This window comes from Hemitrygon akajei, chromosome 7 (genome assembly GCF_048418815.1).
Source record: "Hemitrygon akajei chromosome 7, sHemAka1.3, whole genome shotgun sequence".
In the NCBI taxonomy this organism is placed as follows: Eukaryota; Metazoa; Chordata; class Chondrichthyes; order Myliobatiformes; family Dasyatidae; genus Hemitrygon; species Hemitrygon akajei.
In genome coordinates this window covers 9,919,585-9,945,223 of record NC_133130.1, presented here as the reverse complement: position 1 = coordinate 9,945,223, position 25,639 = coordinate 9,919,585, and the positions used below count along the sequence as shown (strand labels likewise).

The 25,639-nt window shown below is 44.2% G+C and overlaps 1 protein-coding gene across 3 annotated transcripts in view; it reads left to right on the top strand.

The window, feature by feature from the left end:
- Positions 1 to 15,686, top strand: part of LOC140730218 (L-gulonolactone oxidase-like) — a 44,391-nt gene extending 28,705 nt beyond the window's left edge. For 2 of the 3 annotated variants that reach the window (XM_073050377.1, XM_073050376.1), the window contains 6 exons: positions 9,012 to 9,119; positions 9,692 to 9,768; positions 10,654 to 10,803; positions 13,299 to 13,463; positions 13,887 to 13,977; positions 15,517 to 15,686. In XM_073050377.1, coding sequence (XP_072906478.1) covers positions 9,012 to 9,119; positions 9,692 to 9,768; positions 10,654 to 10,803; positions 13,299 to 13,463; positions 13,887 to 13,977; positions 15,517 to 15,645 — 720 coding nt within the window. In that variant the 3' untranslated portion in view covers positions 15,646 to 15,686. The remainder of the gene's footprint in view (positions 1 to 9,011; positions 9,120 to 9,691; positions 9,769 to 10,653; positions 10,804 to 13,298; positions 13,464 to 13,886; positions 13,978 to 15,516) is intronic. The other variant, XM_073050378.1, reaches the window with a different exon arrangement.
- The last annotated feature ends 9,953 nt before the right edge of the window (positions 15,687 to 25,639 follow it).

Genomic DNA, 25,639 nt, shown 5'->3' with positions numbered 1-25,639 from the left:
CTGTTTGTATTTATTCTGTCTATACCCCGCATAATTTTGTCTACTTCTATCAAATCTCCCCTCAATCTACTACACTCCCAGGAATAAAGTCCTAACCTATTCAACCTTTCCAATGAACTCAGGTCCTCAAGTCCCAGCAATAACCTTGTACATTCTCCTCTACTCTCTTCCAGTCTTATTTTGATCCCTCTTGGTTGGTGGTGTAACACCTCACACTTGTCTGCATTAACTTTTCTCACCTCAGCTCTAAATTGATTCTACAACTTATGCATTCACTTTCAAGGACAGCTCATGCTCCTGATGTTATTAATTATTATTATTTTTTTGTGTTTGCAGTTTGTCTCTATTTGCATATTGATTGCTTGTCTGTCTTTGGGTGTATTTTCATTAATTATATTGTGGTTTTTTGATGCATTCATTTGGAATGCCCACAAGAAAATGAATCTCACAATAGTATATGGTAACATATATGTACTTTGCTAATAAATTTACTTCAAACTTGGAAATTAAATTAATCCCTTCCACCTGTATCCATAACCTCCAATCCCTTCATATATTAACTAAAACCTCTCAAACACCCCTGTTGTACCTGCCACCACCCTGGACCCTTTGCACCAAAATGCATGACCATACGCTGTACATTTTCCTATGCTGTATTCCATTTTCCACTTCTTTGCTCATTCCCCTAATCAGTCCGAGTCCTTCTGGGAACTGTTTGAAATTCTTCTGCGCCCTCTCCAAATCATTCACACCCTTTCTGCAACAGGGTGACCAGAAATGCCCACAATTCTCTAAGTTCAGCCTTACCCAGCTGTAACATGATTTCCTGCACTTTGTTAGAAGGTATAAAGATGGAGACTATTTTCTAAACAAGGAGTGAATTCAGAAACTGGAGGCACAAAAGGTGACAAACACTGGTGCTGTCAGTGGGTCAGGTTCCTGAAGACGAATGAGAAAACTAAATTCCTCCTCAGATCAATGGGCTTGTGGGCAGCAAAGATCACAATCAATAAATCTTAACCTCACAGCTCAACTGTAACAAAGCAAAGGTTTACAGGAGGAATTAAATACCACATCTACAAGATCAATTGTAATCTCTAAATAAAAAAAACAAATTACATTTCCTCACAATAGATAACAATGGTTCTTGAAGAATAAGAAGGTGAATTAATCGTGGTTTAAACAGAGTAGATTTCAGGCATGAGAAAGAGAGAGCGAAAGAGAGACAGAGCAAGAGATGTGTGTGGAGAGAGGGAGAGAGGGGGAGAGAGAAAGAAATCCATTCATTACATAACAATCATCTTCCTCTGGCACCATTGCTAATTATCACTTGGTACTGGCAGTTTCTGGCAGTTATAGCTGAGGACCATTCAGCCCATTCAGTATATTCTGGCCCCTGCTAGACTAATCTTGCCAGATCCATTTCCCCATTTACCCCACATTCCCACAAATTACACAAACTCCAGCTGTGACAGAATCATCTTCACATTTCAGGTCAGCTTTCCCTTGCATCTGCTCACACCTCACAGCTTAGCACTGTGAATCCATCTCTCCGGATCCCTTCCCTCCACAACCTGACATGTCTTCCCCCAGGCTCCTGTGCTCTAAGCAGGACAACCAGCTCTTGCTGTGGCTGAAGTCCCTCACCCTGGCCCTAACTGGTAAATTTACTCTGCACCCTCTCCAACATTCACTCGACAGTGGATATGCAGAGGATGTTTCCTATTGTGGGGGAGTTTAGTACCAGAGGGCACAGTCTTAGAATACAAGGATGTCCCTGTAGAACAGAGATGAGAAGGAATTTCTTTAGTTAGAGAATGGTGAATCTCTGGAATTCATTACCATGGATGCCTGTGGGGTCCTAGTCATTGGATGTATTGCTTATTGTATTTAAAGCAATAAGTTGATTAGTTCTTCATTATCAGGGTGTCAAAGGTTACAGGGAGAAGGCAGGAGAATGGGCCAAGATGGAACGGTAGAACAGAACTGTTGGGCAGAATGGCCTAACTCTGCTCCTCTGTCTTATGGGCTTATGGTCTTATCAGACCCAGACACTCTGTTCCAGCTCTGATGTATCCAGTTTCTGCACAAAACACTGCATTGCTTCTGTTCTTTAAGCCTCTGCTAATGAACACCAGGAGTTTTCACTGGACCTGCACTTTGAAGACACTATGTTCATGTACACCTGTCCCAACTCTATGTAGAATGGCCACATTCGGTCTGGTAGAGCCTCTCTGTGCTGGGAAGAGAGGAACTGTCCCATCCTCTTGTGTGGACATCCGTTTACCTGAACCCCAGACCGAGACAACCTTTCACTAATATCTGCAGTCAAGGGACAGAGTTGAGAGGGAGAGATAGACTAAGAGACAGAGGGAGGGAGAGAGAGTGGGGGAGAGAGAAGGAGAGAGATTGTGAGAGAGAGAATGTGAAGAGTGTGTGTGTGTGAGAGAGAGAGAGTGAGAATGAGAATGGGAGAGAGAAAATGAGAAATAGAATGAGAGAGGGAGGGATAGATAAATAGAGATAGGGTTTTGTGGTAGTGGGTACTGCACAGGGATTCACAGTCCCAGTCCGACAGTCCTGGGACAGGAGTCGGAATATCACCACAGCAGCCAGGAGTTTACACCTCAGTATGGAGATCAAATCTCCGTAGCAGAGACAGTGACCAGAATGTTGTCAACAATAACCAGGGTTCCCAAACGTGACCAGTGTCCCACAATGACCAGGGTTCCAAATAATGACCAGCGTGTCCCAAAAGCGAGCAGCGTGACCAGCAGTGACCAGTGTCCCACAATGAGTAGTGTCCCGACGATGACCAGATGTCATAAAACCCAGGTTGATAAAAGCATAGTTAACAGCCATCTTTCTGCTCTGTCCTCATATCCTGTGGATGTTTGATTTAGGAACTTACCCAGTTCCTCCCAAAGTATAAAGATTAAATAAAGAATAGCTTTATTTGTCACACATATATCAATGCATTGTTTCGTTAATGGCCAGCACAGTCTCAGGATGTGCTGGATTCAGCTCTCAAGTGCTATTTTAAAGGATATACTTAGCAGCCTGGCCTCCCCAACTCCTGTGGGAAGAGCTGCCTGATCTAAATCGCTTGCTATGTAACCCAAAACTGGTTTCAGAGCCCTTCCCACCCCCATCCAGTGCAAATGACGTTCCCAAAGCTGCCTGTGGGAACCCTCACCCACCTGCCCTTTCTGGGGGTGTGATAGGGTGGGGCACAGTCCAGTCCCTGGAGGTGGGGTTCTCAGAAGAGCTGGGAAAATCTGGGGGAACAGTCAATGATGAATCACGCAAGTGTGAGATTGGCCTCAGTTCCAACCCACTGTTCCTGATTCGGTACGTCACACAGCAACCAATGACTCAGGTGAGGGGAAGAAGTTTAACAGAAATATGCGGGGTGTATTTATAAACACAGAGGAGTGCTGTGTTTTTGTGCTATCCTTTCTCCTGAGGATAGTGGTGGTGCAGGGAGTGGGAGTGTGTGTGTGTGTGTGTGTGTGTGTGTGTGTGTGTGTGTGTGTGTGTGTGTGTGTGTGTGTGTGTGTGTGTGTGTGTGTGTGTGTGTGTGTGTGTGTGTGTGTGTGTGTGTTTCTGTCTGTGTGAGAGTGTGTGTGTGTATATTACAACCATGTCTGCCTGAGGACAGTGATCCACATGAGGAGAGGTCTCAGTCTGCACCACGCAGCTTCACTGAATCACTTCCGCTCTATTTCTCTGCAAGTTTAGCCCCTGGTTACTGCAGATTGCAGAAGTCTGCAGTCTTTATCCTTCAGTCAGCTTTGATTTTCTCTGTGGAGCGAAGGAGGATGAATGATGACTTGATAGAGGTGTACAAGACGATAAGAGGCATAGATAGAGTGCACAGCCAGAGAACTTTTCACAGGGTGGAAGTGGCTAATACGAGGGGACATAATTTTAAACTGATTGGAGAAGGGGGGGGGTGCAGTCTGAGGTAGAAATTTCACACAGAGAGTGGTGGATGCATGGAATGCCCTGCCAGGGGTGGTGGTACAAACAGATCCAACCGGGACATCTAAGGAGCTCATAGACAGGCACATGGATGAGAGAAAAATAGAAGGCTATGTGGGAGAGAAGGGCTAGATTGCTCTTAGAGCAGGTGAAAAGATCAGAACAACATTGTGCCTGTACTGTGCTGTTCGATGTTCTAACACAGTGACTCATCACTGTGTGACAGACCTTGCCACCGCCCAGCCCAGCAGCTCTGTACAGCACAGAAACAGGCCATTTGGCCCATCACCTTCATGCTGACCATTATAAATTTCTATAGTGATCCCATCTGCCTGCATTCTTTGTAGATCCCTCTCTGCCTTGCTTATTCACACACCTGAACAGATGCCTCTTAAATCTTGTTACCATTCCTGTCTCCACCACCTCCTCTGGCAGCTCATTCCTGGCAACTACTCTCTGTGTGAAAACATTACCTCTCAGGTCCTCGTAACCACATCCATCTCATGTTGAGCCCATGTCTAGTTCTTGACTTCCCAAATGTGGGGAATGGGCTCCGGCTTTTGAAGTACGTTATAATCAAAATCAGGTTTAATATCCATAGCATGTATCATGAAATTTGTTGTCTTTGCAGCAGCAGTACAGTGTAACACATGATAATGTAGAAAAATGTGTGAATTACAGTAAGTATAGAAATATATTAAATAGTGAAATTAAATAAGTTGTGCAAAAATAGAAATTTTAAAAAAAGTAGTGCTCATGAGTTCAATGTCCACTCAGGAATCGGATGGCAGAGGGGAAGAAGTTGTTCCTGAATCACTGAGTGTGTGCCTTCAGGGTTCCATACTTTCTTCCTGATGATAGTGAGGAGAACAAGGCATGACGTGAGTGATGGTGTCCTTAGTAATGGACTCCATAATGGACTCTACTTTTTTGAGGCATCATTCCTTGAAGATGTCCTGGATACTATGTACGCTAGTGCTCATGATGGAGTTGACTAAGTTTACAACTCTGCAGCTTATTTCAAACCTGTACAGGTAGCATCTCCACTCCCCCCAACCCCCATACCAGATGGTGATGCACCCAATTAGAATGCTCTCCATGGTACATCTGTAGCAATTTGTGTCTTTGGTGACACACAAAGTCTCCTCAAACTCCTGCTGTTGAAATATTGCCCCACTCATGCCTTCTTTGTAGCTGATTCGATACGTTGGGTCCAGGATAGACCCTCAGAGATGTTAATACCCAGGAACTTGAAATTGCTCTCCCTTTCCGCTTCTGATCCCTCTGTGAGGACTGGTGTGTGTCCCCTTGTCTAACCCTTTCTGAAGTCCACAATCAGTTCTTCGGTCTTACTGACGCTGAGTGCAGGGTTATTACTGCAACACCACTCAACCAGCTGACATATCTCACTCCTGTACACCCTCCCGTCACTTCTGAGTTGCAGGCATCACTGGCATGTCCATTACTCATTATCCTCTAGGGACTGGGCTCCAAAAAGTGATGATGAACCACAACAGAATTTCTGTGAAGAGGCTTTGAGGAGGGACTGTATTCTGAGATACAGTGAGGAACAGATGCTTGCAGCCCAATGAGCTTCACCACCCAGCAGCACTATTTGACCCTAGCCTAGCCACAGGACAGTTTAAAAAGACCAATTAACATACTTACTGTTACACCTCTGGAATGTGAGAGGAAACCGGAGCACTCTGAGGAAACCCACACGCTTCACAGAAAGAGCATACCAACTTCTTACAGACAGCAAGGGAACTGATGCCCTGAGCTGTAATAACGTCATGCTATCTGCTACACTACCCTGGCACCCCAGGGAGATCCAGGGTTTAGACCCACAAACATAGAGGAAAGGGGATATATTTTCAAGTTGGGATGATGGTACACTTGCAGGTATTCCCATGGACATGCTCCTTTCATCCTCTGTCTATCAGAGCTGAAAGTCAACGTCAAAGTCAAATTTATTTTCATTGTGCACAAGTTTGGGTCTGCACATCGGCAATGAAGAACTTACTTGCAGCAGCAGCATCAGAGACACAGAGCATCAGATAAGTAGTATTCACATGAAAAACACACATTAGACATGAATTATACATGATTTCTACCAGAGAGAGCATCATTTAAATAAAAGAAGATTCAACATTGTTTAAAGTCATTTCTGGTACACAAGTGTTTAAAGAGAACAAAATAATTGTTACTCCAGATCTGATGCAGCACATTAATAATAATAAAAAATCATGATGAAGGTAAATACATCAGATCATTTAAATACGAAAATTGATTGTATGCCCGTAAGTGACACTAGACATCAGAGGCATCTGTACATAAGGTGACTGACAGGAAATGATAAATTAGTGGCGGTTGGGAATTTGGAGGGTTGGGTTAGTGGCTGGAGGTGTTGATCAGACTTACTGCTTGGGGAAAGTAACTATTTCTGAACCTGGTGGCCCTAGTGTGGATTCTACATAGCCTCTTTCCTGATGGGAGCGGAGCAAACAGTGGGTAGGAAGTTCATGATGTTACTGGCTCTTTTCCAGCACATTTCTGTATATATGGTGGATAGGGTAGTACTGGTGATGTACTGGGCAGAGTTAAGTACCCATTGTAGAACCTTCCTATCCATTTCAGTGCAGTTTCTGTACCATGTAGTGATGTAGTTCGTTCCGATGCTTTTTAACTGCACACTTGTAGAATTACCATAAGACAATAATACAAAGGAACAACCCATCGAGTGCTCCACTTTTTATTCATGGCTGATCCACTTCCCTCTCAACCCCATTGTCCTGCCTTCTCCCCATAAGCTTTCACACCCTGACTAATGAAGAACCTATCAACCTGCACATTAAATGCCCCCAGTGACCTGTGCTCCACAGCTGCCTGTGGCAACAAATTCCACAGATTCACCACCCTCTGGCTAAAGAAATTCCTCCTTATTTCTGTTCTAAAGGGACATCCTTGTATTCTGAAGCTGTGGCCTTTGATCCTGGACCCCGTCACTATAGGAAACGTCCTCTCCACACCCGCTCTATCAAGGTCTATCAATAGAGAGATGATGTTCTCTCCTAGGGTATGAAGCTCTCAACCCTTTTAGCCTTAACATCATTAGTGTGCATGTGCAGCCCTTCCTGACGTCAGTGACAGCTCTTGTTTTCGCTGACATCGAGGGAATGGTTGTGGTCATGTCACTATGTTCTCGATCTCCTTCCTGTACACTGACTCCTTTGAGATGTGGCCCACTATAGTGGTGTCATCTGCAAACTTGTAGATAAAGTTCTGGCCATGCAGTTGTGAGCATACGGGAGGATGAGGATATAAATTTGTGGGGCATCAGAGCTTGCAATAATCATGGTAACACTCGTGAGAGAGTCTGCAGATGCTGGAAATCCAAAGCAACACACACAAAACACTGGAGGAACTCAGCAGGTCAGGAAGCATCTATGGAAATATAAAAACAGTCGACACTTTGGACCAAGACCCTTCTTTGGGTCATACTGTTGCTGAACTGTAGAGATTCAGGTTGAACTGAATGGTTGAGGGGAACAGATTTTCCTGAACCCAGTAGCATGGGTCTAAAGACTTTTGTACCCTCATCTGATGTTGGCTACAAGAAGATGGCTTTTTCCCGTGTGGTGGAGATTCAGGTTTGGGAGGTGCCTAGGTGATTGGCTGTGGTGTGTTTTGTAGATGGCGCACACTGCAGCCACTGTGTGCTGGTGCTGGAGGGTGAACTGTTTCAAGTTTCAAGTCAATACCTCTGATGATCTATCCTGGGCCCAACAAATTGATACAATTACAAAGAAGGCACAACAGTGACTATATTTGATTAGTAGTTTGAGGAGATTTGGTATGGCACTCAACACCCTCACAGATTTCTACAGATGTACTGTGGAGAGCATTCTAACTGGTTGCATCAGCGTCTGGTATGGGGCTGGGGGTGCGCTACACAGGGTTGGAAAACGCTGCAAAGGGTTATAGACGCAGCCATCTTCAACATGTATACTAGCTTCCCTTGCATTGAGGACATCCACAAAAGGCGATGCCTCAAAAATGCAGCATTTGACATTAAGGATCCTCATCACCTACTCTTCTCATTGCTGCCATCAAGGTACAGGAGCCGAAAGACACATACTCCACATTTTAGGAACAACTTCTTCTCTACTGCCATCAGATTTCTGAATGGACAACGAACCCATGAACACTGCATCATTCTTTTATTTTTCTCTTTTACATTCTTTTTGCACTACTTATTTAATTTCATATATAAATATATATATTTCTTATTGTAATTTACAGTGCTTTCTTATGTATTGCAATGTAGTGCTGCAATGATGTATGCCAGAGATATTAAACCTGACCCTGACTGGTAGATGAGGTGTGAAATTTGATCAGCAACGAGAAGAGAACATTTCATCCCACAGTTTTTCTCCAGTCACAGGACATCAATCAGGCATGGAGTGATCCTCTTGTATAGACAGCCCTGCAATGTTGCGTAGCATCTCTTTGCGGTGAAGGAGGATGAGATGTGACTTGATAGAGGTGAACAAGTTGATAAGAGGTACAAATCGAGTGGACAGAGACTTACTCAGATAGTGGAATGACTAATATGGGGGCGGGTCACAATTTCAATGTAATTAGAGGAAAGTACAGAGGGGGATGTCAGAGTTAAGTTCCTTACACAGAGCGTTGGGTACGTGGAAAGCCCTGCCAAGAGTGGTAGTAGATAGAGGTAGATGCATTAGGGACATTTAAGAGACTCCTAGACAGGTAGATGGATGATCAAAAAATGAAGGGCTATGTGGGTGGGAAGAATTTGAATAGTTTAAAAGGTCAGCATAACCTGAAGGGCCTGCATTGTGCTGTACTTTTCTGCACTCTATGAATTCCTACAAGGAGCAATGAAGCTGATGAGTGGAACTCTATTCAACAGTGCCAGATATTGTGTAAATATTGACTCATTAATTCATCCTGAGTGCAGGGTCTCATTGTAGATGAGAATGACTCTCATTGAATTTCTGCAGGTTCTGAATGACCTGGACAGCCACCTGCATCGATCGGAGTACTTCCGCTTTTTCTGGTTCCCTCACACGGACAAGACAGCTGTTTTCTACGGAGACCGCACGGACAAGGTGCAGTGTGTTGTGCTTTTGTTCTGTGAGTTTCTGTATCACCTGTAGTAAGGGGACCTGACTGTAAATGCCCACAAGAAAACGAACCTCGGGGTAGGAAATGGTGCCATATATGCTTGTACTTGTTTATTTATTTAGAGATATAGTGTGGACAGGCTCTTCCAGCTCAATGAGCCACACCGCTCAGCAACCCACCAATTTAACCCTAGCCCAATCCCAGCACAATTTATAACAACTATAACCTGTGCATCTTTGGACTGTGGGACAAATCCACAGCACCATGGTGAGGATGTACAAACTTGATAACAGATAGTGCCGGAATTGAACTCTGAACTCCGACGCCCCTGGCAGCATTACCATCGCACTAACTGCTTTGATAATACATTTACTTTGAACTTCTGTAGAGGGGCCAAAAACACCCAGTCACATAATTACTCAGCAGGGAAACCCGCCTTCGGGTAACTCAATTCTTTCAACGCCAATGCCAGCGTCAGGGATGAACTGGATATGGGCATCAGTTCCCTCCACATTTCCATAATTGCTGCTCTAACTGTGTGCCCTGTGTTTTTCAGCCAGTCAAGACCACCTCAAACTGGCTGAAGGACTATATCATCGGCTACTATCTGCTGGAACTGCTGTTGTGGATCAGGTCAGTTCGACGCCGCCCAAGCCATAGCATGGTCTCAGAGGTCAGTGGCCATTCCTTTACTCACCAGGTCCCCCGGGTCAAAGATCACGGACCCCTCCCTGTCATTTTCCAGGGCTCCACCTGACACGTCACATCACAATGAGCCCAGATTCACATACTTCTCTCAAAGTTGCTGCACAAGTTGATGAGAAGGCCTATGCACTGTTGGCCATCTTTAGGCAGGGGACTCAGTTCAAGATAATGTTAGAGTTCTATAAAACCCAGGTTAAATCACACTTAGATTATTGTGTCCGGTCTCAGTCACATCATTATAGGAAGGATATGGAAGCTTTAGAGAGTGCAAAGGAGATTTACCAGGATTCTACCTGGATTAGAGAAAATGTCTTATGTGGATAGGTCGTGTGAGCCAGGGCTTTCCTCTTTGGAAGGAAGAAGGATGAAAAGTGACTTGATAAAGTCAAAGTGATAATTGGCATTGATCAAGTGGACAACCAGAGACTTTCTTGTGGTGGAAATGGCTTAAAAGAAAAAGCATAATTTTAAGGTGATTATCGGAAAGTATAGGGGGATGTCAGAGGTAAGTTATATTTTTACAGAGCGGTAGGTACGTGGAATGTGCTACCTGTGGCGGCGATAAAGGCAGATATATTAGAGATAATTAGGAGATTTTAAGATTGTTACATGGATGACAGAAAACTGGAGGGAGGGATGGATTAGATTGATGCTAATGACAGATTTTCAATGTTCAAGTGTCAAATAAAGCTAATGTATCTATTTTAAATGAGAATGCCCTCTGTTTCCTTTTGGTTTCCAACCCACAGGCTGTGGATCCAGCAGGGTGCCTGGGTCAAACCCTAATCACTGACCTCTGACCTTCTCTTGCAGCACCTTCTTCCCCCGCCTGGTACCCTGCATCATCCGCTTCTTCTATTGGCTGGTCTATTCAGCAAAGGTCACACAGGTCAAACGGAGTGACAAAGCTTTCAACTTCGAGTGTCTTTTCAAGCAGCACGTATCAGACTGGGCTGTCCCCATGTAAGTATCCTGACCCATCTGCGGCAGCATTTTTCTGCCTTGCCTGCGCCTCGCTCAGACCCTTCCCGTCCTCTTTCCTTCTTACCACTCAGTGGTACCACCTCTCAGGCCAAGTGACTCCTATCCATCTTTCCCTCGGATCTCTCACTCCCTTTATTTATTTATTAAGATACAGTGCAGAAAAGGCACTCCAGCCTTTCGAGTCACACTGGCTAGCAATCTCCCAATTTAATCACAAAGTACACTGCAGATGCTGTGGTCAAAGCAACATGTACAAACAAGTTGGAGAAACTCAGCAGGTCGGGCAGCATCCGTGGAAATGAACAGTCAATGTTTCGGGCCGAGACACTTTGGTCAGGACTGGAGGGAGGGGGCAGGGGCCCTATAAAGAAGGTTGGGGGAGGGTGGGAAGGAGAAGGCTGGTGGGTGCCATGTGAAAAACCAATCAGAGATCAAGGGGTGGGGGAGGGGAAGCAGGGAGGGCATAGGCAGGAGAAGTTAAGAAGGAATGTAAGGGGAAAGCACTATGGGTAGTAGAAGCAGGCAGAATCATGAGAGAGGTGATAGGCAGCTGGAGGAGGAGGCAGAGTGAAACTGGGATGGGGGAAGGGAGAGGGAGGGAATTACTGGAAGTTGGAGAATTCAATGTTCATGCCAAGGGGCTGGAGACTACCCAGACGGTATATGAGGTGTGCATGAACATTGAATTCTGCAACTTCTGGTAATTCCCTCCCTCTCCCTTTCGATTCGAACTGCTGCCTGTAATGAGTTAATACATTCTCCCTGTGACTGTGGGGTCTTCCTCTGGCTGCTACAACTCCCACAACTCCACACTGACTATCAGACACCTTCTATGATAAATCTTTCATTCCAACAAGTATTCATCTAGACACTAGGGGGAATTCACGGTGACCGATTACACCAAAAAAAACACATTTCTGCGATTTCTCAGGATATTGCCTAGATTAGAGAGCATGTCTTGAGGAAAGGCAAAGTGAGTTATGGCTTTTCTCTTTGGAATGAAGGAAGATGAAAGGTCACTTGACAGAGGTGTACAAGATGATAAGAGGCAGAGATAAGAGGCATGCGCCAGACAGCTTCAGTAAATTCCTTCTGCTCTATTTCTCTGTGAGTTTAGCTCCTGATTACTGCAGATTCCAGAAGTCTGCAGTCTGTATCTTTCACACAGTGAAATGAGCCGATCTATGCAACAGTGCTTCTTACACAACTGCGAACTATGATTTTCTCTGTGGAGCGAAAGAGGGAAAGAGCTGACTTAATAGAGTTGTACAAGTTGATAAAAGGCGTAGATCAAGTGGACAGCCAGAGACTTTTTCCCAAGTCGGAAATGGCTAATATGAGAAGGCATTTGCTTGAGGTGTTTGGAAAAAAGTACAGGGAGGATGTCAGAGATGGGTTTTTTACACAGAGAGTGGTGGGTGCGTGGAACGCTCTACTGAGGGTGGTGGTAGAGGCAGATACATTAGGGACATTTAAGAAACTCTGAGATAGACGCCTGGATGAAGGAAAAATGAATGGCTATGTGGGGTGGAAGAGTTAGTATGTTCAATGGTCAACACAACACTGTGGGCCAAAGGGAATGCTATACTGTTCTACTGGAGCAACTTAGTCACAGGAGAACGTGCAAACTCCACAGAGACAGCATCTGAGGTCAGTATAGAATGTGGGTCACTGAGGTGTTAATGAGTCACAAGACCATAAGATATGAGAGCAGAATTAACTCATTTGGCCCATTGGCCTATCTGTGGAATGCTCTCCCTCAGAAGGCGGTGGAGGCCAATTCTCCGGATGCTTTCAAGAAAGAGTTAGATAGAGCTCTTAAAGATAGCAGAGTCAAGGGATATGGGGAGAAGCAGGAACGGGGTACTGACTGAGGATGATCAGCCATGATCACATTGAATGGCGGTGCTGGCTCGAAGGGCCGAATGGCCTACTCCTGCACCTATCGTCTATTGTCTATTGAGTTTTCTCTGTCATTACATCATGGTTGATCCATTTTTTCTCTCAGCCCCAATCCGTGTCCTTTCATGTGCTGACCAATCAAGAATCTATCAAGCTCTGCCTTAAATGACTAGTCCTCCACAGCTGCCTGCTGCAACGAGTTCCACAGATTCACCACCGTCTTGCTAAAGATCTCTTCATCTCCATCTAAAAGGACACCCATCTACCCTGAGGCTCTGTCCTCTGGTCTTATATGCCCCCACCACTGGAAACATCCGCTACACTCTATTGGGGCCTTTCAGCATTCGATAGGTTTCCTATCAGGCCCTCCACCACCCTGTGATTTTGCTGTTTTATATTGTGAAGCCATATACAAAGATCAGCTTAACCTCTCTGCCACATCTCTTCTCCCCTGTCACACCCATCTCTGTCTTTGCCTCTACCTCTCGCTGTATCCTCCTGTTACATCCAGACTTTGTCTGAGGAGACTTGGATGCGGTATTCCCAAAGTATTCTCACTTTGTTGGTTACAGTGAGAAGACGGGTGCAGTGCTGGGGCAGCTGAAGGAGTGGCTGGACAGGAACCCCGAGGTGCGCGTCCATTTCCCGGTTGAGATCCGGTTCGCTCGTGCCGATGAGATTTTCCTCAGCCCCTGCTACAAGCGAGACAGCTGTTTCATCAACATTATCATGTACAGGTATCGGGAGAGGCAGCAGCCAGAGGGAGCAAATGGCACATCAGCCCCACCAGCAGGATACTATGTCTGGGGCAGTCCGGGCATCTGTGTCCTGGTCGGTCAGACACTGTACATTCTGAGCAAGTGTGTTTATATGTGTGAGTGTGTGTGTGTGTGTGTGTGTCTTTGTGTGCGAGAGACAGAGAGGGAGACAGACAGACAGACAGAGACAGAGAGAGGGTGACTGATAGAGGCAGAGAGAGGGAGACAGAGAGAGAATGACAGATAGAGGTAGAGAGATGAACAGTGAGAGATCCATAGACTGGTAATAGTTCTGACAAGGGGCAGAGCCAACACTTAGGATATTGTGTTCCCAGAGTGTGGGATGACTGTGCTGCCCACTGTCCTGATGACCAGCATGATCACATTCTCTCTCTCCCTCAGACCCTATGGGAAGGAGGTGCCCCGAAAACGGTACTGGGCGATATATGAAGAGATCATGAGAAAGAATGGGGGGAGACCTCACTGGGCCAAGGTGAGTGATGCTGTTCACATATCCCAAGGGAGAAGAATTGGTTGATGCCAGGCTCAAAGCAGAGAGGTCAACACAGAAGAAACATTCCCTACAAAAATCCACTATTTTTACAAACTTCAAAAATTTATTGATTCATAACATACACACAATTAATAATAAAAACAGTTATTAAAGGCATAGATAGAGCAGAGAGACAGTCTTTTTCTGCGAATCAAATACCAAAGGGCCTAGCTTTAAGATGAAAGAGGAAAGTTTAAAAGAGAAATGTGGGGCTAGATTTAGTTTTGCACTGAGAGGGGTGGGTGCCTGATACCTGCTGCCAGGGTTGGTGGTGGAGACAGATATGATGGTGGCATTTAAGAGGCACTTATACAGCCACATGAACAGTTAGGGACTGGACAGAAATAGACATGTGCAGACACATGGTACAGATATAGAACACTGCAGCACTGAAACAGGCCCTTTGGCCCATCTAGCCCATGCTGAACCACTAATTGGTTTAGTCCCATCGGCCAGCATTCAGAGCATAGCCCTCCATATCCATCCAAATTTCTCTTAAACGTGGAAATCGAACCTGCATCCACCACTTCACTTCCTTAGAAGGTTGGCGTCATTCAATATTTGTAGTGAGATGTTGAAGATGTTCTATAGGTCAGTTGTGGAGAGCGCCCTCTTCTTTGTGGTGGCGTGTTGGGGAGGCAGCATTAAGAAGAGGAACGCCTCACGTATTAATAAGCTGGTAAGGAAGGCGGGCTCTGTCGTGGGCAAAGTACTGGAGAGTATAACATCGGTAGCAGAGCGAAGGGCGCTGAGTAGGCTACGGTCAATTATGGAAAACCCTGAACATCCTCTACATAGCACCATCCAGAGACAGAGAAGCAGTTTCAGTGACAGGTTGCTATCGATGCAATGCTCCTCAGACAGGATGAAGAGATCAATACTCCCCAATGCCATTCGGCTTTACAATTCAACCGCCAGGAGTAAGATATGTTAAAGTGCCGGGGTTAGGACTCAATGTATTTAAGTAAACTACTTAAGAACTTTTTAAAAGCTATTATTCATGCTTTTTGAGAGAGTGATTTTAGATGCATATCATATTTTTACTGAGTTAAGTATTGTATGTAATTAGTTTTACTACAATAAGTGTATGGGACATTGGAAAAAATGTTGAATTTCCCCATGGGGATGAATAAAGTATCTATCTATCTATCTATCTATCTATTCCATACTCCCACCAAACTCTGAGTGAAGAAGCTCTCCTCATGTTCCCCTCATCCTTCACCTTAACCCATGACCTCCAGTTGTAATCTCACCCAACCTGAGTGGAAACAGTTTGCTTGCATTTACCTTATCTGTGCCCCTCATAATCTTGTATATCTCTATCAAATGCCCCTTAAGTCAGTCAAAACCTCCAAAAAGGAAGCTGATCAATTTGGGGGGATAACTCTACTGTTCCCTCCACAGATGCTGCCTGACCTGCTGGCTAATTACAGAATTTGCCGTGTTAGTTCTAATCTCTGCTCTTTGTTAACTATCCAGGCCAACAGCTGTGCCCACAAGGACTTTGAACAGATGTATCCTGCTTTCCAGAATTTCTGCTCCATTCGTGAGAAGCTGGATCCTTTGGGAATGTTCCTCAACAACTTTCTGGAGAAAACCTTTTTCTAAGAATGTACATTTCTTTTCAATAAAGAGTCGTTGGTGATTTAGTTGAGAACTTCTGTGGATTCCTTCCTTCAGATCTGGCCATCAGGATCAGTGTAGATGGACACCTGATGGTAGTTATAGACTAGATGGGCTGAAGGACCTGTTTCAATGCTGTATGTTTCTATGAGGTCTCACTGAGCTTTGTCTGTGCTGTAAGATTCCATCTCTCTCCTTCACACACATATACACACACACACATTCTCTCTCTCTCTACGTAGCTGGAAGCAGTGGGCTGCACTGAGACAGTGGAGATAAATCAGGTGACAATTTCACTTTTAAAATGCTGCTCTTGTGTGACCTCCAGTAACTCAAACAGTCACGTGTGATTGTCCACAAGTCCCCAAGTCCTAGTTGCCATGGAGACATGATAATTGCTGCTCTTGCAAGTAATTTGCAGAAACATTTCAGGCCCCGGGGTGAATACAGTCTGTCCCATTGGTTTCCTGATACTGGGTCAGTATGCTGTTAATTAAAGCATCATCGCACAGAGAGATTTTCCCTCTTGTACTGGGAAGGCATACCTACTCTGTGACTTCTCTAGTATCCAGTGTGCTCTGGAATGGTCACACTCCAGTGATGCTGTACCTCTAATGTCCTTACTGAAGATTTATGGTCAGTGTGGAGGAATGAAGGGGATAATTTCCTCCCATTCACTTTAAGATGGACAGGCAAAGCTTGACCTGTGAGATGGGCTGGCATTGTGGTGTAATAGCCCAATGCCATCACAGCACCAGAGACCCGGCTTCAAATCTGGCCAGTGTCTGTAAGGAATTTGCACATTCTCCATGTGACTGTGTGGGATTCCTCTGGGTGCTCTGGCTTCCTTCCACATCCAACGACTTATGGGTTAGAATTAGTAAGTTGTGGCCAAGCTACGTTGGCACCAGAATCATGGCAACACTTCTGGGCTGCCCCGAGAATATCCTCAGGCTGTGTTGCTCATTAACTCAAACACACTTCACTGTATGTTTTGATGTTTCAATGTATATCTAAAAAAATATAGTCAATTTCTGCAAGTATCAGTTTAAAACCAAAAATATTAGAGATACTCAGCTGGTCAGTCAGCATCTGTGAAGAGAGAAATCAAGCTCATGTTTCAGGCTGATTACCACTCAGTGCTGCTCACTGTGTCCAATGTACCAGTGAATGTACAGGAGCCTCAGGGCCCCCACTGCCAAGTTTGGGAACAGTTATCATCCCTTGCCATCAGACTCTTGAACCAGTGGGGATAATGTCACTCAACTTCACTTGCCCCATCACTGCAATGTTTCCACAATCAATGGACTCATTTTCAAGGACCTTTCATCTCATGTTCTCTGTTTCTTCTTTTGCCTCTTGATTTATTATTACGCTGCTTTCTTTCTTTCTGTATTTGCAGTTTGTGTTTTCTGCACACTGGTTGTACGCCCATTTGGTGTGGTCTTATATTGATTCTATTATGGTTCTTGGATTTATTGAGTATGCCCACAAACAAATGAATCTCAGGGTTGTACATGGTGACAAATATATATATACTTAGATTAATAAATTTATCTTGATCTTTGGTTATGACCTCATCTGCAAACTCCTCTCCACTCAACGATCTGAATCTTCATCAAAACGAGAATGAAATCCCAGGTTCCTGAAGTGAATCACTCATTCCCTCCATCATCAACTCCACCCATGTGCCTCTCCCTGCCTCCACTTTTCCTCTCTGGCCCAAGTGTCAACTTACTGATTGTCATGTCTCACTGGATTCTTGCCTACTCAGATTACTAGAACTGAGGCCATCTCAGCCCATTAAGCCTGTGCCAGCACTATCTGGTCCATTTAATTACTATGTTCTTAGAAAGGCATTAAAAGATTACCTTTATTTGTCACGGGTACATTGAAACCTACAGTGAAATGCGTCATTTGCATCAATAACCAACACTGTCTGAAGAAACGCTGGGAGCAGCCCACAAGTGTAATCCCACTTATGGTGCCAGTATAACATGCCCACTCCTTACTAACCCTAACCTGTACATCTTTGGGATGTGAGAGGAACCTGGAGGAAACCCACTCAGTCATAGGGGACATATAAACAATGGGGGGCATTGAACCCCAATCATACACCTCACGCTGTAATACTGTTAAACTAACTGCTAATGTTGTTGTTGTTGAGTGCTGTCGGATTGTTGCTGTGTACTTCTCCACAAGGTCTTTGTGACATTTTATGGAATGCCCAGGTTGGGACCCGGCCAGATTCAAACACAGTACCATCCACTTTGAAGTCTAGTGCTGATGTCACAACACCACTGGTTGGAATGACCTGATGCCACACCACCAGCCATGCACAGGCCAGTCAGCCCAGTGTCCATGCAACCATGAAGCCACCTTAAAACTGCAAATCTGCATGTACTTTCTCTGAGTGCTCATGTGCCCAGCTTCCTATTTTTATGCTTCCTAGATTTATGCTAACTACTACACTACCGTTTAAACTTTAACCCCTCACCTAAAATTAACACCATCTAAATTTGGGATTTTCACCCTGGGAAAAAAGATTCCCTTTGCTATCTATTACATTTCCACTCAGGGAAGAAAATTCCCTTTGTTAACTGGAATACTGTCAGGGAAAGAGGTGGGAGTGGATACAATTGCCTCTTGCAATTTTACAAACTTGTATCAGATCTCTCTTCAGCCTCTGATTTTTGAGAGAACACAATCTAAATTTGTTCAACTTCTCTGTATAGCTCATACCCTCTGATCCAGGCAGCATCCTTTTCAGCATCATCTTGTACACCACCATCAGGTCACCTCTCATTCTCCTTCACTCCAAAGAGAAAAGACCCAGCTCACTCAACCTATCCTCATTAGACATGCTGTCTAATTCCGGCAGCATCCCGGTAAATCTCCTCTGCATCCTCCCTAAAGCAACTACATCCATCCCTAAAGAAGTGAACGGAACTGAACACAATGCTTCAAGTGTGGTCTAACCAGAATGTTATAAAACAATTCTGCTATTGTCTGTGAGGAGTTTGTACCTTCTCCTTGTGACTGCATAATTTTCCTCCAGATGCTCAGGTCTCTTCCCGCACTCCAAAGACATACAAGCCAGTGGGTTCATTGTCATATGGGTGTAATTGGGCAGTGCAGTCTCATTCAGCTGGAAGGGACAGCTACTGTGCTGTATCTCTAAATGAAACATTATTTCGCAGCTCTTGACTCAAGTTCTGTTGGGTTCGTTGATTGAGGGGCATGAAGCAGTTAGTTGAAGCTGAAATATTGATCATCGGAGATTGAGGTGAATGCGGAACGATCCAAACATCGTCCTCCTGTTCCTTCAGAAGATGCCTATGTGCATTAGTGCTATACAGACCAGTAGCACACTCAGTGACAGCAGAAATGGGCACACAGGGAGAAGGCACTCTGTCTGTGGTCCCAGTCCAATCCTGGGCAGCAGCTGTTTGTCAGACACAGGCAGCTGGCTCCTCTGGCCACAGTCTGCTCCCTGAAGCTAACTGATTTGTGTGTGCCAATAACTCATCCTTAAGACCATAAAACATAAGAGCAGAATTCGGCCATTCAGCCCAGAGTCTGCTCCACTATTCCACCTCGGCTGATTTATTTCCCCTCTCAATTCCATTCTCCTGCCTTCTCTCCATAACCTTTGATGCCCTAGTTAATTTATAATCTATCAACTACCACTTTAAATATACCCAATGACTTGGACTCTACAGCCGTCTGTGGCAATGAATTCCATTGATACACCACTCTCTGGCTAAAGAAATTTAACCTCATCTTTGCAATATCCCTCTCAACAGGGTGCAGACAGTTTACCTCACAGTATAGTGTGACTAACATTACCAATGCAACACGCAATTACTTCCATTTGAAGAGACTAATACAACAGCACAGTACAGGCCCTCCAGCCCATAATGTAATGCTGACCCTTTAACCTACTCTCAGATTAATCTAACTCTTCCTGGCCACACAGCTCTCCATGTTTCTATCATCCATGTGCCAATCTAAGAATTTCTTAAATGCCCTAATGTACCTGCCTCTACCACCACCACTCGCAGTGTGTTCCATGCACATCACTCTTTACAAAATTTACCTCTGATATTCTCCCTACACATATTGGCCAATGGGCCTGTTTCCATGCAGTAGGACTCTATCAGCTCATACATAGAATATAAGAGCAAAGAGTTAATAGTATAAATCTATGAAACAGTGATCCATTTTCCCTCTCAGCCCCAATCTCCTGCCTTCTTCCCATATCCTTTCGTGCCCTGACCAATCAAGAATCTATCAACCTCTGCCTTAACTATACCCAATGACATGGCCTCCACAGCTGCCTGTGGCAAATATTTCACTTATTCACCACTCCCTGGCTAAAGAAATTCTTCATCTCTGTTGTCAAAGGACTCCCCTTTATTCTGAGGCTGTGTCCTCCTGTCTTAGACTCCACCAACATAGGAAGCATCCTCTCCACATCCCCTCTATCAAGGACTTTATGTATTCGTAGGTTAACAGGTCATATAGGTGTAATTGGGTGGTGTGGGATTGTTGAGCCGAAAGGGTCTGATATTGAGCTATGTCTCTAAATAAAATACTGCAGCGACTCTAGTACGATCAACAAGACAACAAAATACTTTCAGATCCAGCACTCTCTCAGTACTGATTCTTATATCCTGGCTTTGGCCATGTACTCATAGATTCAAAGTTGATGTTCAAGATGATAGGGTAGTTAAGGTGTATAATGTGTTGGCTTTCATCAGTTGGGGAATTGCATTTATAAGATCATAAGATATAGGAGCAGAATTAGGTCATTTGGCTCATTGAGTCTGCTCCATTTCATCATGGCTCATCCAATTTTCCTTTCAGCCTCAATCTCCTCCATTCTCCCTGTATCCTTTCATGCCCTGACCAATCAAGAATTTATCAATCTCTGCCTTAAATATACTTAAAAACTTGGCCTCAGCACCTGCCTATGGCAAAGAATTCCAGATTCTTCACTCTCTGCCTAAAGAATTTCCTCCTTATCTCAGTTCTCAAAGGGTGCCCCTTCATTTTGAGGCTGTGTTCTTTGGTCTGACTCTCCCACCATAGGAGACATCCTCTCCAGATCCACTCTATCAAGGCCTTTCACCATTCAATAGGTTTCAAGGAGGTCACCACTCATTCTTCTGAATTCCAGTGAAAACAAACCCAGAGCCATCAAATAATCTTCATAAGACATGTCATTCGATCCTGGACTCATTTTCATGAACCTCCTTTGAACGCTTTACAGTTTCAGTCCAGCCTTTCCAAGATAAAGGTCCCAAAACTTTTCACAATACTCCAAATAAGGCCTCTTTATAAAGTTACAACATTACATCCTTACCTTTATATTCTAGTCCTCTTGAATGAATGCTAACTTCCCATTTGCTTTCCTCACCACAGACTCAATCTGCATATTAACCTTTAGGGAATCCTGCACAAGTCCTTTTGCATCTCAGTTTTTTTGTATTTTCTCTCCATTTAGAAAAAAGTCAACCATTTCATTTCGTCGACCAAAGTACATAACCAGACTCTTCCTGACACTGTATTCCAACAGCTATTTCTTTACCCATTCTCCTAATTTTTCTGTGCTGTGTAGCCTTCCTGAAAACTATCTGCGCCTCCACCTACCTTCATGTCTCTTTTATTTTGGCATTGACTTTTCTTGTTAGCCATGGCTGTGTCATCTTTCCTTTGATTACTTCTCCCTCTTTGGGATGTATATATCCTGTGCCTTCCGAATTGCTTCCAGAAATTCCAGCCATTGCTGCTCTGCTGTCATCCCTGCCAGTGTTCTTTTCCAATCAATTCTGACCAACTCCTCTCTCATGCCTCTGCAATTCCCTTTACTCCATTGTAATACTATAACATCTGACTTCAACCTCTCCTCAAATTTCAGGGTGAATTTGATCATATTATAAACAAGATAAAACCCGCAGTTGCTGGAAATCCGAGCAACACACAAAATGCCGGAGGAACTCAGCAGGCCAGGCAGCATTAATGGAAAAGTCCTGCTGAAGGGTTTTGGCCCAAAATGTTGACTGTACTCTTTTTGATAGATGCTGTCTTCTTTCTCATAAGGGTTCTTTTATCTTAAGCACTCTAATCAATTCTGGTTCATTGTACAATACCCAATCCAGAATAGGGGATCCTCCAGTGGGCTCAATCACGAGCTGCTCAACTCATAGGCATTCTAAGAAATTCCCCCTCCTGTAATCCAGCACCAACTTGATTTTCCCAATCTTTCTACATAATGAGGTCCCCCATGACTAGTTTAACACTGACCTTTTGTCATGCATATTCCATCTCCAGTTGTAATTTGTAGGCCACATCCTTACTACTGTTTGTAGGTCTCTTTCAAGGTGATTAGAGAGAAGTATAAGGGGATGACAGAGATAGATTTTTTACAGAGTGGTGGGTACCTGGAACACACTGCCAGGTGGTAGAGGCAGGTACATTAGATTGTAATGAGGCGATTCTGGCACTCGATAATAAGGGAAACGACAGGAGATACTGTGCAAGTGAATGGGACACCCGGATGGCATGTTGCCTCCCAGGTGCCAGGGTCAGAGATATCTCAGGTCATATTCACAACATTTCTGAGAGGGATGGGGAGCAGCCAGTATCTTGGTACGTATTCGTTCCAAAGACATAGGAAGGAAAAGCAATAAGGTCCTGAAAAGAGAATTTAGAGAGCTAGGTGGAAGGCTAAGCAGGTCCACCTGGGTAGTAACTTCTGGATTGCTACCCAGTGCCATGCACCAGTGAGGGTAGAAACAGGATGATTTGGCAGATAAATGTGTGTCTTGAGAAATTGGTACAGCGGGTAGGGCTTCAAGTTCTTGGATAATTGGGATCTCTTCTGGGGGAGGTATGACCTGTTCAAAAGTGACGGATTGCACCTGAACCCAAGGGGGACTAATAATTTCATGGGCAGGTTTGTTAGAGCTGCTGGGCAGGGTTTAAACTAACTTGACAGAGGGTTGGGAACCGGAGTGAAGGGACTAAGGAAAGGATGGACAAGAAAAAGTAAAGATAGCATGCAGTCAGGAAGGGCAGGCAGGTGATGGGACTTAGTTGCAGCCAACATACTGAGTATCACATCATTAGGGATGCAGAATCAGAAAGAATAGTAAATACGTGTGTATCTAAGTTCGCGTAGTATAACAAATAAGGTGGATGATCTTGTTGCAATATTACAGATTGCCAGGTATGATGTTGCGGCTGAAGGATGGTTGTAGTTGGGAGCTGAATGTCCAAGGTTACACATTATATCGGAGGACAGGAAGGTAGGAAGTGGGGGGGGGGGGGGGGGGGGCTCTACTGGTAAAGAATGGCATCAAATCGGTAGAAAGATGTGATGTAGGATCAGAAGATGTTGAATCCTTGTGGGCTGAGTTAAGAAACTGCAAGGATAAAAGGATGGCAGTTATATACAGGCCAGTGGCTGAGAGGTGGACAACAGATTACAGCAGGAAATAGAAAAGGCAAGTCAAAAGGGCAATGTTGTGGTAGTCATGGGAGATTTTAACATACAGGTCAATTGGGAAACTCATGTTGGAAATAGATCTCAAGAGAGTGAGTTTGTTGAATGCCCAAGAGACAGCTTTTTAGAGCAGTTTTTTATTGTGCCTACCAGGGAATCAGCTACACTGGATCGGGTGTTATGTAATGAACCGGAGGCAATTAGGGAGTTTATGGTAAAAGAACTCTTAGGAACCAGTGATCACAATATAATTGTGTTCAAATTAAAATTTGATAGGGAAAAAGTAAAGTCTGATGTAGCTGTATTTCAGTGTAGTAAGGGAAATTACAGTGGTATGAGAGGGGAGTTGACCAAAATAAATTGGAATGACCTGCTGGCAGGGATGTCAGCAGAGTAGCGATGACGTGCATTTCTGGGAAAAATGAGGAATGTGCAGGACATGTGTATTCCAAAAATGAAGAAATACTCAAATGGTAAAATAATACAAGTGTGGCTGACAAGGGAAGTCAAAGCTATTGTAAAAGCAAAAGAAAGGGCATACAACAAAGCAAAAATTAGTGGGAAGATAGAGGATTGGTAAGTTTTTAAAAAAGCTACAGAGAGCAACTAAACAAAAAATCACTAGAAGGGAAAATATGAAATATGAAAGCAAGCTAGCAAATAATATCAAAGTGGATAGTAAAAGTTTTTCAAGTATGTTACAAATGAAAGAGAAATGAGAGTGGATATAAGACCGCTAGAAAATGAGGCAGGAGAAATAATAATGGGGGACAAGAAGATGGCTGCTGAACTAAATGAGTATTTTGCATCAGTCTTCACTGTGGAAGACACTGGTAGTATGCCTGATGTTCTGGTGGGTTCAGTCTCTGTTATGAGAGAAGGTGCTCAAAAAGTTGAAAGAAGTCACACAAACTAGAAAAAACTGCACTTTAGGATTCTGAAAGAGGCAGTGTTAGAGTTTGCAGTAGTATTAGAAATGATCTTTCAAAAATCATTGGACTCTGGCATGGTGCCAGAGGACTGGAAAATTGCAAATGTCACTCCTCTCTTTAAAGGAGGAAAGCAGTAGAAAGGAAATTATAGACCAGTTAGCCTGGCCTCAGTGATTTGGAAGATGCTAGAGTCAATTGTTAAGGATCAGGTGATGGAGTACTTGGTGACAGGACAAGATAGTACAAAGTCAGCAATGGTTTCCTTCAGGGAAAATCCTGCTTGAGGAACCTGTTGAAATTCATTGAAGAGATTACAAGTAGGATAGATAAAGGGGATGCAGTGGATGCTGTATATTTGGTCTTTCAGAAGGCCTTTGACAAGGTGCCACAACATGTGGCAAGAGCCCATGGTACTGCAGTAAAGTTACTAACATGGTTAGAGCATTTGCTGATTGGTAGGAGGCAGTGAGTGGGAATAGTGGGAATTTCTTGTTGGCTTCCACTAACCAGTGGTGTTCTGCAGGGGTCAGTGTTGGGACCACTTCTTTTTATGCTGTACATAAATGTTTTAGATGATGGCATAGATGGCTTTGCTGCCTAGTTTGCAGATGATATGAAGGTTGGTGGAGGAGCAGGTAGTGTTGCAGAAACACATAGGATGCAGAAGGACTTAGATTAGGAATATGGGCAAGAAAGTGCCAAATGAAATATAATGTTGGATAAAACATGGTCATGCACTTTGGTAGTACAAATAAATATGCAGACTATTTACTAAATAGGGAGAAAATCCAGGAATCTGAGATGCAGAGGGACTTGGGAGTCCTTGTGCAGAACACCCTGAAGGGTTTTGGGACCACTTCTCTTGATTTTTATAAATAACCTGGAGGAGGAAGTGGAGGGATAGGTTAATAAATTTGCTGATGACACAAAGGTTGGGGTGTTGTGGATAGTGTGGAGGGCTGTTAGATGTTACAGCAGGACATCAATAGGATGCAAAACTGGGCTAAGAAGTGGCAGATGGAGTTCAGAACTGGTAAGTGTAAGCTGGTTCATTTTGGTAGGTCCAATATGATGGCAGAATATAATAGTAAGACTCTTGACAGTGTGGAGGATCAGAGGGATCTTGGGGTCTGGGTCCAGAGGACATTCAAAGCTGCTGTGCAGGTTGACTGTGGTTAAAAAGGCATATGGTGCATTGGTCTTCCTCAACCATGGGATTGGGCTCAAGAGCCAATGTTACAGCTATATAGGACCCTGGTCAGACCCCACTTGGAGTACTCAGTTCTAGTCACCTCACTACAGGATGGGTGCAGAGGAGATTTACAAGGATTCTTCCTGGATTGGGAAGCATGCCTTACGAGAATAGGATGAGTGAACTTGGCCTTTTCTCCTTGGAGCGATGGAGGATGGGATGTGACCCGATAGAGGTGTATAAGATGATGAGGCATTGATCATGTGGACAGTCAGAGGCTTCTTCCCAGGGCTGAAATGGCTAACATGAGAGGGCACAGTTTTAAGGTGCTTGGAAGTAGGTACA